The 14,542-nt window shown below is 39.6% G+C and overlaps 1 protein-coding gene across 1 annotated transcript; it reads left to right on the forward strand.

Moving 5' to 3' along the window:
- Positions 1–1,033: 1,033 nt before the first annotated feature.
- Positions 1,034–3,765, forward strand: LOC127977015 (frizzled-9-like). The gene has a single exon (XM_052581654.1). The coding sequence runs from the start codon at positions 1,556–1,558 to the stop codon at positions 3,302–3,304; it is 1,749 nt and encodes a 582-aa protein (XP_052437614.1). The 5' UTR covers positions 1,034–1,555; the 3' UTR covers positions 3,305–3,765.
- The last annotated feature ends 10,777 nt before the right edge of the window (positions 3,766–14,542 follow it).

Below are 14,542 nucleotides of genomic sequence, written 5' to 3' on the forward strand. Positions count from 1 at the left end.
GTTTTATTTTGAACAAATGTCTGGCTTGAGAACTGAGCATTTGTGGTTAATGAGTCTTGAAATAAATGAGACAAATGATTTTAAACATATTCGTTTTAGATATTAGCAAACTATGCACTTTTTTTATCATAACTATTATTTATTTATTTCTACGTTTGGTTTACATGAAGTAAACTGTTGCTTTGTTGCCTGTCTAGTGGAATTGTTATACATGATATAGCCACTAGATGGTAATAATCTTTTTCTTTTACAGGAATCGCTCATTGACGGGATGTTGAGGGTTTTCAGCATAAATATTGAAGTCTGATAAAAGACTAAGTTTAATGGAATCTGTGTAAGATGAATTATTTTCATGATTAAAATTACTAGCCTGGGCGTTGTTTTTCTTTCATTATATTTGGAATGAACTTCTGTCCTTTGCAGCAATATCCTGAGGTGTTGAGTATCATGGCAGCTATTCTGATAAATTCCTTAGCACCCTTTTTATACTTTTGCTTTATTAGGGCATAATACCTGTGCCACTGGGGGACATTTTATATCAAGTTCGGCTCATGATGTTCATGATTCAAACTAAACCTGTGGTTGAAATCTCATATGTACGGATTTACATTATTAATAGAAATGTAAAAGGAATGCAAAGTAAAATGAGTTTAGTCTACTAAAACAAACAATTCCACAGTTTGCATTGGACACCTTACATATAATTTTTTTTTTTTTTTATCACAGTGGTAGTTTCCACTCAAATATCATTATTACAGTTATTGTTAGTGGTATAGCCTAAGTAACCATATACCACTGTAACAATAAAGAAAGAAAGAAAGAAAGAAAGAAAGAAAGATTCATTGATTTAATTCGGAGTAACAATAATATTGCATTTTGACTGAAACTATTATTACCACGATACATCTGTCCAAAGGTAGATCTCCAGATTGAAATGTGTGTTTTATTGAGCGCCTTTTCGGTTGTAGGTGGGCGGAGCACATTCTCGACGTCATTGGCTTTTCAGCAGTGTGTAGGAGGAACCACGAGAGTGCGTCATGAATGCCCCGCCCCCGTATTAGAGGACACTGAGAGAGGAGAGCGAAAGTTCAGTGTGCGCGAGTAGAGATGTGAGGAGGACACACGAGCTGCTGACGGACTACACGCTTCACAGAAGTTCGGAGATAACTGAAGACGAGGACATTATTGTTATTTTCCTCCTCATTTGTCCCAATAATGACGGTAACGACTGAAGTATTAGTGATTTAAGTGACTGTGCACGCGCGTTTTTCATAGAAACATATGACGAGTTTGGACATTAAGCATCATTTTATATGATATGCAGACTGTGGAAAGGCATATTTTTCAGAGAAGTTACATTTAGAGGAATATCTGTTTTTCAGCGTTTTAACTGGAGGGCAAGTGTAATATCAATCGAAGCACTTTTAATCTAAGCTGTGTCTATGGAGCTGCATAATCACCCATAACACACGAAAGTATCCTGTCTTGGGACTGTTTATGCCAGGAAAGTTTCCACTGACTTGCCTCATTCAAAAAAGGTGACTGAAAATCCAGCATGGGAGGCTCACCTCTGAAAATTGTGCTTTCTCTGTGGTGTCAGCTGGTTATTGCTGCCTACAGTTTAGAGATTGGCTCCTATGACCTGGAGAGAGGGAGACCGGCTAAATGTGAGCCTATCGTCATCCCTATGTGCCAGGGCATCGGGTACAACCTCACCCGGATGCCCAACTTTATGGACCATGACAATCAGAGGGAAGCTGGGATTAAGCTGAATGAATTCGCCCCTCTGGTGGAATATGGTTGTGATGTGCACTTGAGATTTTTCCTCTGCTCTCTTTATGCCCCTATGTGTACAGACCAAGTGTCCACATCCATCCCTGCCTGCCGTCCCATGTGCGAACAGGCACGTCAGAAGTGCTCGCCCATCATGGAGAAGTTTAATTACGCCTGGCCTGATTCTTTGGACTGCTCTAAACTGCCCACCAGAAATGACCCCAACGCGCTGTGCATGGAAGCCCCGGAAAATGATACCAAAACCGAAACTAAGAAAGGAGAGGGAATGCTGCCTGTGCCGCCCAGACCAAACCAGCCCGGCGCTGCGAACGGACGCTCGGGGGGGAGCATGGGAGTTTGTGCGAACCCGGAAAAGTTCCAGTATGTAGAAAAGAGCGAGACGTGCGCTCCACGCTGCTCATCAGCCGTGGATGTGTTCTGGTCCAGACAGGACAAGGACTTTGCTTTCATTTGGATGGCGGTTTGGTCCACTCTGTGCTTCATATCCACGGCTTTCACAGTCCTAACTTTCCTGCTTGACCCACATCGCTTTCAGTACCCAGAGCGGCCCATCATCTTCCTCTCCATGTGCTACAACGTTTACTCAGTCGCCTTCATCATCCGAACCGTCGCCGGGGCGGAGAACATTGCGTGCGACCGTGAGAACGGCGAGTTGTATATTATCCAGGAGGGCTTGGAAAGTACGGGTTGCACCATAGTCTTCCTCATCCTCTACTACTTTGGCATGGCAAGCTCCATCTGGTGGGTCATCCTCACCCTCACTTGGTTCCTGGCAGCAGGTAAGAAATGGGGTCACGAGGCTATTGAGTCACACAGCAGTTACTTCCACATGGCTGCGTGGGGCATACCGGCGCTGAAGACCATAGTCATCCTCACCATGCGGAAAGTGGCAGGCGACGAGCTCACCGGACTGTGTTATGTGGGCAGTATGGATGTGGGGGCGCTAACAGGCTTCGTCCTCGTGCCTCTGTCCTGCTACCTCGTCATCGGGACGTCTTTCATCCTGACCGGCTTTGTGGCGCTTTTCCACATCCGAAAGGTTATGAAGACCGAAGGCACAAACACAGAAAAGCTAGAAAAGCTGATGGTGAAAATCGGCATCTATTCCATCCTGTACACAGTTCCCGCCACCTGCGTCATCATTTGCTACTTCTACGAACGCCTCAACATGGACTACTGGAAATTTCGAGGGCTGCAAAGCAAGTGCACCACATTCCCGGGTCGGAGGAACGAGGACTGCGCCCTGGAGTCTTCGGTGCCCAACGTGGCCGTGTTCATGCTGAAGATCTTCATGTCGCTGGTGGTGGGCATCACCAGTGGCGTGTGGGTCTGGAGCTCCAAGACGCTGCAGACTTGGCAGGGGCTGTGTAGCAGGAAGTTGACAGACAGGACTTGCAGGAAGCATTGCAGCGGGAGCTGCAGCACCAGTCACTGCCACTACAAAGCACCTGCCGTTATACTGCACATGTCAAAGACTGATCCCTACTTGGACTGTCCCACACACGTATGAGCGCAGCACTGAGACTGTGGCCTCATCTGTGATGGACAGTACTGTGGACTCTGTGAGAATAAGACATAAGGTGCTGTGAAGCTTTGTGGTGAAGTTAACAAACTTAAAACCCAACATTGCAGCTAAACAATGGATTAACAGAACTTGTTAGTTAAAGGGAGAATTTCATCGTTGCTTGCTGTAGCACAAAATGAGACAGATATGCACATTCTAATCAGTTTTAAATATCTGCAATCGCCCTTGCATGGAGAGGTGCACAGTGTCCCCATCTAAAAGCTGTTCGATGACATGTTAATATGTTTATTTACTTGTTCCAATGTTTCAGGACTTCTATTTATTGTATATATATATATAAATATATATATTTAATTTTGTTTGTCTTGGTTTCTCACAAGATGGCATTGATCAGTTTGTTAGTAAGTGCCTTTCTGAAGAAGATAATAAAATGTTATATATTTTCACCAGTCGTCTGGAATTTCTTCTTTGAAGTAGGTATTTGAAGAGTTAATTGCTCACTTAAGCGCTATCTACTCCTACAAAGACAAACTGCACTTTTGTTTTGGTGTTGCTGCACAAAATAACAGTATTTTTTTTTCAATTCCACTGAAGTGCTCGTTGTGCCCAGACGCTCGTGTTTTGCATCTGTTTAGAGGTGGAAGTTAAAGAGAAGCTCCCTGGTGAGACTTTTCACATGAACTGTAGCAAGAAAATGCGTCAAAGCAATGCAAATATTTTGATGAAGAAAGCCAGGTTTGCATCTGAAAGGTTGCCTCAGTTCAAATGCAAATCGATCCTTGAGGGACCCTTTCAGGAGCCTTCAAAAGAGTGGGCTACCCCCGAATAACACAAGGCTATGCGGCTTTGTACGCCCCTGACACGAATAAATCTATGTTGTCAGTTTTAGGGGACTATTGGTCAGAGTTGTGACTGAGCTTGGATCATGGAGATTACGCTCGTAGCGAAGGCCTCATTTTTGTTTTAGCACATTGTTTAAGCATCGTGTTCTTTTTTTTAATTCCTTTTAGCCGTTTGCTCTATTTTCTCTCTTTAATTCCCCTCCATATGACAGACGCAGCCGCTTTGGGCGCGCTTTCCTTTGAGCGCGTTTACCAGAACAGAAATCCCTGGTGGTTTTCTCTCCTTCATCCTCAAAGGGAATCGTTGAGCAGAGCGACAGACAGTAGCCTGGATTTCTCTGTGCGAACGTTCACGACATCACCTTTAAACGCAGAGGTTGTTCTGGAATTATATTTCATTAATGAGGTGCATCACATGCACACACACACACACACACACACACATTCAGATTCTCCTATTGTTGTGTGTTGCTTCTCTCTTCCCCCTCCGCTCTTTGATGTGAGCCACTCATGCAAATAAAGGCACTTTTCTCCGACGCTTGATCCGGAGCATGTAGGGCTCAGATAGCTGCTTGAATTGTATATTCCTCTCTCTACCTCCATCCGTTTGTAGCAGCTGATCTGGCTTTTGATTATTCATTCATATGCCATTGCATGTTTGTTTTAGATCTTATTCTTTTTTCTTCTTTTTTTTTTTTTTGAATTGATTTGAAAAAAAAAGAAGCATTATTAGAAAATGTATGGATATACCAAACCAACAGACTTTGCATTTAGCATTAATTTTAAATATATATATTTATCATATTTATATATGGCATGGATCAACGTTACATGTCCTTCAAAAGAGTTGAGTATTTGGTCTTCTAGTCTCAAAATTTTGAAACATTGTGCTATATATTTAATTCTTGTTGAAGTTCTTGAAGTTATTTATCGCCTTTGTCAACACAATTATGTGTTATAAAAACACAATTAAGTGAATTTTGATTTTGTAAAATTAACTCTTCATATACTGTTTAAAAATGTCCAGCATTTTTCCTTATATTTTCATGTAGTTTAAATGACACAGACTCTGGCTTTACCTGACCTGAGCATTTATTTTCCCAGTCACATACTAAAATTATAAGTTAATGGTCCATTTATCTGGTCATGCAAATGTTATAAAATGCCTCAGCATTCCCTTAGAAATTTCTTCTATCTTTTACAGTATCACTGGAGAGATTTTTCTTAATATAAATTACCAGAGCCTGACAAAATATGTCTTGAAAAAAAAAATGTATATGTTACACTTTGAAATATTTTATAATCTTCTTTTCAAAATCTATAATTCTGTATACCTATATTGATTTGATTTCCCAATTAACAGCCATACATGTTCTGATTCCAAAAAAGGCCATTTCACAATCAGTTATAGATGGTAAATATTATTACTATTGTCTGTAATATTTTACAGGTAATCCCTGACAGGTCTGTGTGGGTTATTGAAGCCACATTTTTTTGTTTGTTGTTTAAACTGACAGCTGCATGTGTCATTTACCCATCGTCATCACAACATTGTAAAAGCGGCTCCTCTGAGAGAGCTTTGGCAAGTACACCGGTCCTTTCAGCAGCCAGTGGTTCAGAGCAGGCCGTAGCGTTTTATGACAGAGTGTTTGGGTATTTTTCAGCTCAGGTTGCCTCTCTAGAGGGGTGCTTTACCTCCATCACAATGTCAGTAAACTGCATCTGGTGCATGTGTGTGTGTGTGTTTGTGCATGCGTGCATATAAAGGCACCAATTAAAATGAGGCCAGTGGCGTACGTCGGAAAGGCACCTGCCCAACCACAAATGTGAGGTCAACACTGAAGCAGAACATGCATTCTCATTCACTCACATCCTCTCACTCACTTCCTCTTTCCCAAACCTAAAATAAGCTTTGATGATGGTAAAACCTCAAATATCAAACCAATAGAATTTGGGAGTGAACTTTTCAGCATCAAACAAAAGAATGGTCCACTTGAAAATTCATCGTTCAAACCAAAATTCACTTGGTTTGATATTTTATTATCTAATGCACCTTTAAGAGTACGGATATTTTTTTGTCCTGCTGCAAGTGGTGGGATCGGGTCGGTTAGCCACGCTCTCGTCTGTCCGACCGAGCGGAGTGTGAGAGACCCTGTCCGGTCATGTGTTTGATTAAAAGAGGATCTTTATGAGGTGTTTACCCACCTCCTCCCGAACCCCAGCCATGCTTATCAGTCCACAACCATCCACCCACCCCTCAGGAAAGAAGAAAGAGAGAGAGGGAGAGCAAAGAGAATAAAAGAAGCCCTCATTACACTCATCCACCCCCTCCATCCTCCAGAGAACTATCCCTTTTCTGCACTGTTTTGATGTGTAAATGAGCGCATTGAAAACCTGCTGGCCTAAAAGAGAAGCTTTCCATGAAAATGCGCCAGTCGCTTCGCAGCAGGGTTCACACATAGTGGGTCTGCTTTGCTCAGCACTGGTTACTAATATGAATGTTACTAATATGAATGTATACAAAGTACAAGCACGTGCATGTACAACATTTGGTGTAGAATCAATTTTCAATCAATTGTATTTAATGACAAAAAATGATATCAACATATTAAATTAAATACAAAACTTTAAAGTAGGAAGACTGAAATATTTTACATAATCCAATAATCAGTTTTTTACTTCAAAAAATAAATAAATAAATTATATATATATATATATATATATATATATATATATATATAATTATTTTTATTTATTTTTTTTACAGTGTATTAAGTACTGAAATGTGTGATGCATATTCAGGTCAACATGAAATGAAAATGCACAAGCCTGGTTTTATTCTAAACAATCTCTTTGTTTTGACATATTTATGTGCAATGATATATCTCTACTGTTGTAATTCGCCTATAAGAGCTTCCGATGTTAAAATGTATATATTTCTACAAAAGAAGCAGTTAAGCAGTATGTCAGTAAGCTAAAATCAAAATGCATTTTAGTTCCTATTTCAGTCAAGAATTGATTCTTTTTTAATACACACACTACAGACGTACACTGTGTGTAGCATTTGTTTTTTCTTTACAATATGATTAGTTGTCACCTCGCCATCTGGTTTGCTTACTGATAGTTCCCAAAGATTACAATTTCATCATAATTTTTCTCACCCCCAGAACATGACTAGCTTAAAAATAGATATATCAGATATAAAAGAAGACATTTTGAAGAATGTTCTTCACCAAATTTTCCAAGACATTTCTCAAAATATCTTCTATTAGATATAATTTGACCCCATTTTCAGTTTATGATCTAGAGCTTTTTGTGCACAATTCATAAGAAATTCTAAAAAATAAACCAAAATATTTGCCTTTTTTATTAATATGTAGTAACTAGCTCATCTTGTGAAATGACTTTTCTTTTCAGCTGACAACGTGAATACTATTATTTTTCAAGCCCTCGAGTTACACAAACTTAATAAACAGATATGACAGAAAGACTCATTGCATGGTATTTTTAAGTTATCATCGTGAGTGCTTTCAAACACACACACGCACACACACATAGTGGAAACCACAATGTACACGCAAACAAAACATAACCTTCTGACTATTAATCTCTGGAGCTGCCAAAGGTAGAACAGCCAAAGTTCAGGTTAAAAAAGGTGGCGTGTCCTTATGATGAGGAAAGCATGCATGAAATATCTGAAAAAAATATTTTTTAAGCAAACATTGAAATTCTCAGAATAACATAAAGTCTACCCAGATTCCAGAATCCTGAAACAGAGCAGCCTTGTTAACGAACGACCCCCAAATATGTTTAAAAAAATAACCACAATAAAAAAAAACTTTAGGAGTACATTGAATTTGACAGACAGTAACCCATCTACCACACTGGTGAAAACCACTGTTCTGCCTTTGTCCTTGTTCAAGTGTTCAGTGCTACTGTTTTCTAGTCAAATGTAATGCAACGCAGATATGTGTTGTGTTTCGGCTAACTGCAACTACAGTGGACACATTTTCTGTCTTACTAGCCACAGTTGACCTTACAACAGTCATTCCTAACATATGCACACTGCTTTTCAAGAACAAGAACTTTATCTACATTAGCCAAATGAAACAATGGCACATGCTGGCTCACCTGCCAATGTTCCTGATGATTTTGGAATAAAGATAAATCTACCCAACTGTCAAGAAATCGTACTTCAGACATTTAACGGGAAAAATGAGTAACTGACACATGGCAGATGTATTTTTGTATGTTTTCTTCAAATAAATTAAATAGAAACTAGACATGTAATCCTGAGTCCATTCAGCATGCTTCTGTTTCTAAAATAAAATAAAGGAGTCCTAAAAGACACACAGTACCTTGAATGAAGACCATGTGTATTTAAAATACAAATGTTTACTTTAACATCAGACAGACATTTATAAAGGAAATTAAGCAAATATTCTGCCCATTTTTCTGACTTTGAAGCACACTGCCATATAAAACTGAATGTAATTGATTAAATTGCATCCAGCATGAATGAAAACTGCTTTGTCATGATGAATTACAGCATAAACTCTATCGCCCCCTGAGGTTTGGTTCTTCCAAGCATTAAGTATATAAAGGCACTTCACCTCTGCATTTGCATACTGAAGTAGCACATATTTCTGGCCTCACAGTCCATTATATTTAACAGTTTGTGTCATTCAAAGGAAGGAACAGAAGAAAATATAAAAGCTAATAGGTCATGATTTGCATGATCTCCAGACATGCGAAACCCACTAAATCAGAGATTTGGGTCTTAAAAAATCAGCCTTTCCTCTTCTCAGTCGCTGTGAAAAATGGTATTAAACAGAACATAAAGCTTAGCGCGAATTTCCAGTCTGTTTCATCATGCCTTTCAGAGGCTGCAATAAATAGCAGAAGAGATGCCAGCGGATGTCAAGAGATTTGCAGCATACTCAAGTACTCATCTTTACGTCTTCCCTTCTCCGAGTCCCTGAAAAGAATGCTTGTTCTATTTTAGTATTTAACAGCCAGCTTCATTTTAATATCAGCAAGAGATATTGTTTGCAGACTTCTCTACATTTTACATGTTGCCCCCAGGAGTACAGAGTCAGTAGTGACTGTGTTCGATTGATCTGAGGTAACTATTTCCTCCTCCTCTCTTCAAAGTGACGTGAGCACATAGTGACGGCAGGTGTTTGTCGGGGTGACAAAGTGACGGGCGTTCGTCGAGGCCTTTCATCGGAGGTTGTCACGAATTGTGATCACAGACGCTGTGTTATCTAGGTCAGGCGTTTAGACACGGAGGGCTCTGCCATTTTGATTCTAGTTGCTAGGCAGCACCCTTCTCTAATCTCCAGTACCAAAGTCTCTCCAGAGAGAGCAAGAGAGGGATCAACAAAAGAAAGAAGGAGTGATGGGAAACAACAACAACAAAGCGCTGTAAATGGTGCAGTGTCATCGTCTGGGTTTAGAAACATAGCCAGCACTGGTGGTGTGGAAGAACCTCGCTTCTTTAGATACGCAAACCTCTTTATCTAGAAGTAAAATCAAACTGTCTTTTTCTTTTCGCTCAAAGACGCGCCCAAACTAAATCTCTGCTTCAGAACTTTGCTGCCAGGCTTGCCTTTTAAGGGGACGTCAACATTTACAGCCAAAAACAGCATTTTACATGTTCATTTACACGACAAGGGTTAGGGTTTGGGGACTGAAAATGCATATTTTTGGAAATGGGTTTAAAAGTGCAAGTTTTCCGTGTAAACACTCAATACAGGGATCTTTGAAAAGTGTGACGCATGCGTAGTATGTGTTAGGTATGTAGACTACTGCAGTACGTTTCGATTTTAATGGAAAGTACGAACAAACAGAGTGCATGGTACTGTTGTTGCTGCTCGAGAGTTTGCAAACTCTTCTTCAGTAAAGTGTGGATTTACTTCGTCAATATTACAACCAACAGTGGAGACGCATCTTATACATCATATAATCATCACTTCCCAACAGGTACTGTTTACTAACAGGGTGACAGCGCCAACTACTGGCCTGCAATACGCAATACAGTGTTCTTTGCAGATTTCGCAGATATGTGTAAATGCAAATTTTGAAAACGTTGTCATGTATACTTTCAACTTTTTAAAAATGTTTTGACTACATCATTGTCGTGTAAACATAGTCTAAGGTTTCTATACAAGATGAGGATTGTAATCGTGCCGCAACAGCTTGAGGCTGTCTTCACTGGACACAAACCGACCATTGCAAATCCATTTGTCTATTTGTTGGAGTACATAAAAAATTTAACAGAGCATCAGTTTACCTTTTCAGGTTTTTTCATATTGCATCCAGTGTAGACAGCATCAATTAATTTAATGGGTTGTACTGTCTTTTTTTGTGTTTCGCTACTCGTGTCCGGTGTAGACAAGGTATAAGTGACCAATGAGGATCAATGTGGATTCTAAAGTCATTACATAAGAAACACAGTTTCTGAAATCAAGTCTCTGCTCATTTCGCAGGAAGTTTGATTGACAAGCGATCTGACTAATCATCCATTTTTGTCCAACAAATGAAACAGACAGGAGAGTTTCTGCCATTTTGATAGATTAACGTCGGTGGACTTGAACTTGAAAAATGGGGTGTATTGACATCTTTCTGCACTGATTATTTAACTCAGTAACTAGTAAAAAGGAAGAGATTGATCAGTTCATGTGACACTTGAACTGCGCTACAGCGATCTGTCAAGAAAATGGTAATTTAGTTTAAATACCATAAAACGTCTCAGGTTACGAATGTAACCATGGTTCCCTGAGTAGGGGAACACTGCATCCTCTAAGGGTCGCTATGGGGAACACCTCGTCGCAAACCTGATTCTGAAGCATACATTGAAAAATCACCAACGAGTTGGGTGGCAACAGCCTCTGGCGTCACTACCGGCGTGACTATAAACAGGCACTGGGAGAACATGTCATTGACTTCTTCGTCTGAAGCTTGCGTCCAAAGCATGGCAGGGAGATAGAGGACGCAGTGTCTCGTTCCCTATGATGTTCCCTTGAAGTGATGAAGTGAAGTGACGTGAAATTCAGCCAAGTATGGTATGAAATTCAGCCAAGAATTTGTGCTCTAACCTATCCAAAGTGAACACACACACACACCGTGAACACACATCCGGAGCAGTGGGCAGCCATTTATGCTGCGGCGCCCGGGGAGCAGTTGGGGGTTCATGTTATTCAAGTCATGGTATTGCCGGCCCGAGACTCGAACCCACAACCCTAGGGTTAGGAGTCAAACTATCTAACCACTATCGCCAGCCAACTCGTTAATCTTTTTTCAATGTATGTTTCAGACACAGGTCACAACGAGGTGTTCCCCACAGCGACCCCTAGAGGAAGCAGTTTGAAGTTCCCTTGAAAGGGAACGGTATTTATTTTTGGAATTTCCAAGTTGAGACTTTGTTTCATGCCTAAAATTACCTGCTCTGTCTTGTCTGTTGATGCATTGACAGTTTTCTCTTTGCTCCACAATGTATTTTTCACTGCATGAGAACAGAATGTGTGGCACAACTGTAATGAATGGGGCCAGGTCTTTGCAAAGGGTCAAAAGCCATTTGAGTGTTATTTATTCACATCACACCACATTTAAGTTAATCTTCTAAAAACTCACAGTGTATGCTTCTCTAGCTTCACTGTGCCCTAGATATCAATAATTGAATCATTCAATAAAGATGACCATTACGAAAATTAACCATGGTTTTACTACAAACAACAACAACAACAACAACAACAAAACATGATCACTAAAGTTTAACTAAAAAATTTTGATACACTAACCATAATTTAACCATGGTATTTGAAGTAAAACTGTGGTTATAAAATGGCAATCAGTAAGTAAAAAAAAAAACATGGTTTCTACACTTTTACTCTAATAAAACCATGGTTTCATAAAAGGAGACACTGTCTTGCCATCAGGTTCATGTTTTTTTTTCTTTAGAATTACAGCACACAGTGTATAATCGCACCATTTGATGTTTTTTTTTTTTTTTTTGGCATCTGCTAGAGAGTTTTGATCTGGAAAGACGTGATGTCAAAATTGACCTACTGGTAAGCCACTCCCCTCGAATGCATATGAGCCAATGACAGTTGAGTATCAGTTGCATGGTGACCGGAACTCTTACATCAGGGTTATTTATATCTTGTCCTGGAGGGCCAATGCGCTGCAGAGTTTAGCTCCAACCATGATCAAACTCACCTACCTGTGATTTTCTAATGATTTTGAAATGATGTTAAACTCTTCAGCGCATTGGCCCTCCAGGACAAGATTTGAAATACTCTGTCTTGCATCTTTGGGTTTCAGTGCAATTGAGAAACATTGGAAGATCAACAGCTTTCATCGGTTTGATGGTATTTATGCTAAAAAAAAAACCCAAATGCAGTTATGTGCCTGAGGTACTTGTAGCACTGATTCCAAGTATCCTAAGATGATAGGCAATGGAATTTGGAATTAATTTTATTATTCAGCATTCATTTTCTGGTTGTCATACTCTCATTATGATACAGTCTTAATCTGCTCAAGCAGTACGTTAATGTCATTTTGTGCTTCAGCAAATTATCTCTGGCTTGCTAACGTTAAAGTTAGTGAGTCCCTTCTAATGCTAGGGTGACCATATGAGCCATTTTCCCAGGATGCGTCCTTGCTAGGATTTCTATATTGCCTAAAACATCCAAAGTAGTTTGACCAATAACATGCAGGTATGTTACATAATCAACCAATCGTGGCGTGTGAGAAGGTGAGATCTACCGAGAACGATCAGAGCAATGCAAATACACGTACATGTTTGGTGTTTGTTCGTTCATTCAACTTGCGCACCGATCATTGTATGACACCAAAGTACCAAGAGAGTGATTTGAATGCATAAGGAGCCGTCTGCTCTGCTCTTCATAGCTCTTATGAATGTCATACAGTGATCGGTCTGCACAGCACAAACAGCCAAAATCTGGATATTTTAGGCAATATAAAAATCCTGGCAAGGACGCGTCCTGGGAAAATGGCTCATATGGTCACCCTACTAATGCGCAAAGTTAAATAGCGAACTGTTCTCTCGTCATGCACAGATCTAAAAGACATAAACAAAGATCTACATTTCAGTGCCTCTCCATATTAAAGAGGTTAAAGGTTAATTATTTTAATCTTACCCGGTGGTACACGAACAGTGTTGATCCAATTTAAGTCCCACTTGATACTCCTCAACAAGGGGTGGTCCTTCTGTCATCAAAACTTCAGTTGTTCCACATTGATTCACAGAAGTCTGTGTGACATAATTGTTAATGTTTGTGCACATCATCTGACTGAGACTATTTTTGTGTCCATGCAGACATGTGTACAAACAATAGATCAAGTGAAAAGAAAAACACTGTCTGTTATTGTGTTTTCATTTACAACTGGTAACTACCATTTTGAACTGTAATTGGTCATTTTGAATGTCAGTCAGATGGTCTCCTTCTGTCTAAGTGGCCAGTTTTATGGCCTGCAATGTTGACTGTATAGTGATAATGATAAAGTCTAGCTCCACAAGACTATTTAGCTGAATGGGACAACAAAGCATATCAAAGCCTAAAATAGTTGAAAGAATGGCAGCATGTTGCTACCGTAGCTCCTCAAGCTGGTGAAGAGATTTGAAAATGTAAGATAAAGCTACATTGAAGGCAACAACACCAAACAATGAATGACAGAAAGAAACTATAAATAAAGGGTCTGAAATATAGTTAAATGGCAACATGAGCTTGTGACTGCAGCATGATGGTTTGATGCTTACCCTTCAGGGGTTCATTCTGAGAGAAAATTTGCCAGATCCTCCCTCCTCTCTTTCTGTACATCTCTCTCCATCTCTCTGTGTATCTCCCTCATTTCCATCGTCTCTAGAGATCGCAAAAATATGCTGTATATGTAGGCCTGTGTGTGAGAAAAGCAAGGCAAAAGACATGGAGTGCAATGTGCATGATGGGGATACTTTAATCTTTTTTTCTGTTTCATGAAAATTTAGTTCAAAGCAGACTATTTTAAAACCATGAAGCGAAGATCAGTGAAAACTGTATTCAGAAGGTGGAAGAAATGAAATCACTTCAAACAAACACAATTGCTCCATTGTGCCTCTGTACTTATTGCGTACAGATATGAGACGGTTCAATTCAGTTCAATTCAAGTTTATTTGTATAGCGCTTTTCATGATAAAAATCGTTGCAAGGTAGCTTTACAGAAACTTAATTTCCTACAATATATTTAGTATTAGATTGTCAGTGTTGACTATGTCAAATTGAAGTACATATGGCAGAAAAGTAAGGTAAAATTAAATTAATGACATAAACAAACAGACGATGAACACTATTAACAGCAAATATATATAGCACAATTT

Source organism: Carassius gibelio, chromosome B18, assembly GCF_023724105.1.
Source record: "Carassius gibelio isolate Cgi1373 ecotype wild population from Czech Republic chromosome B18, carGib1.2-hapl.c, whole genome shotgun sequence".
Taxonomy (NCBI): Eukaryota; Metazoa; Chordata; class Actinopteri; order Cypriniformes; family Cyprinidae; genus Carassius; species Carassius gibelio.

Bases quoted from the DNA above. Each gene is read 5' to 3' on its own strand.
- LOC127977015 (XM_052581654.1), top strand. From the start codon at position 1,556: ATGGGAGGCTCACCTCTGAAAATTGTGCTTTCTCTGTGGTGTCAGCTG.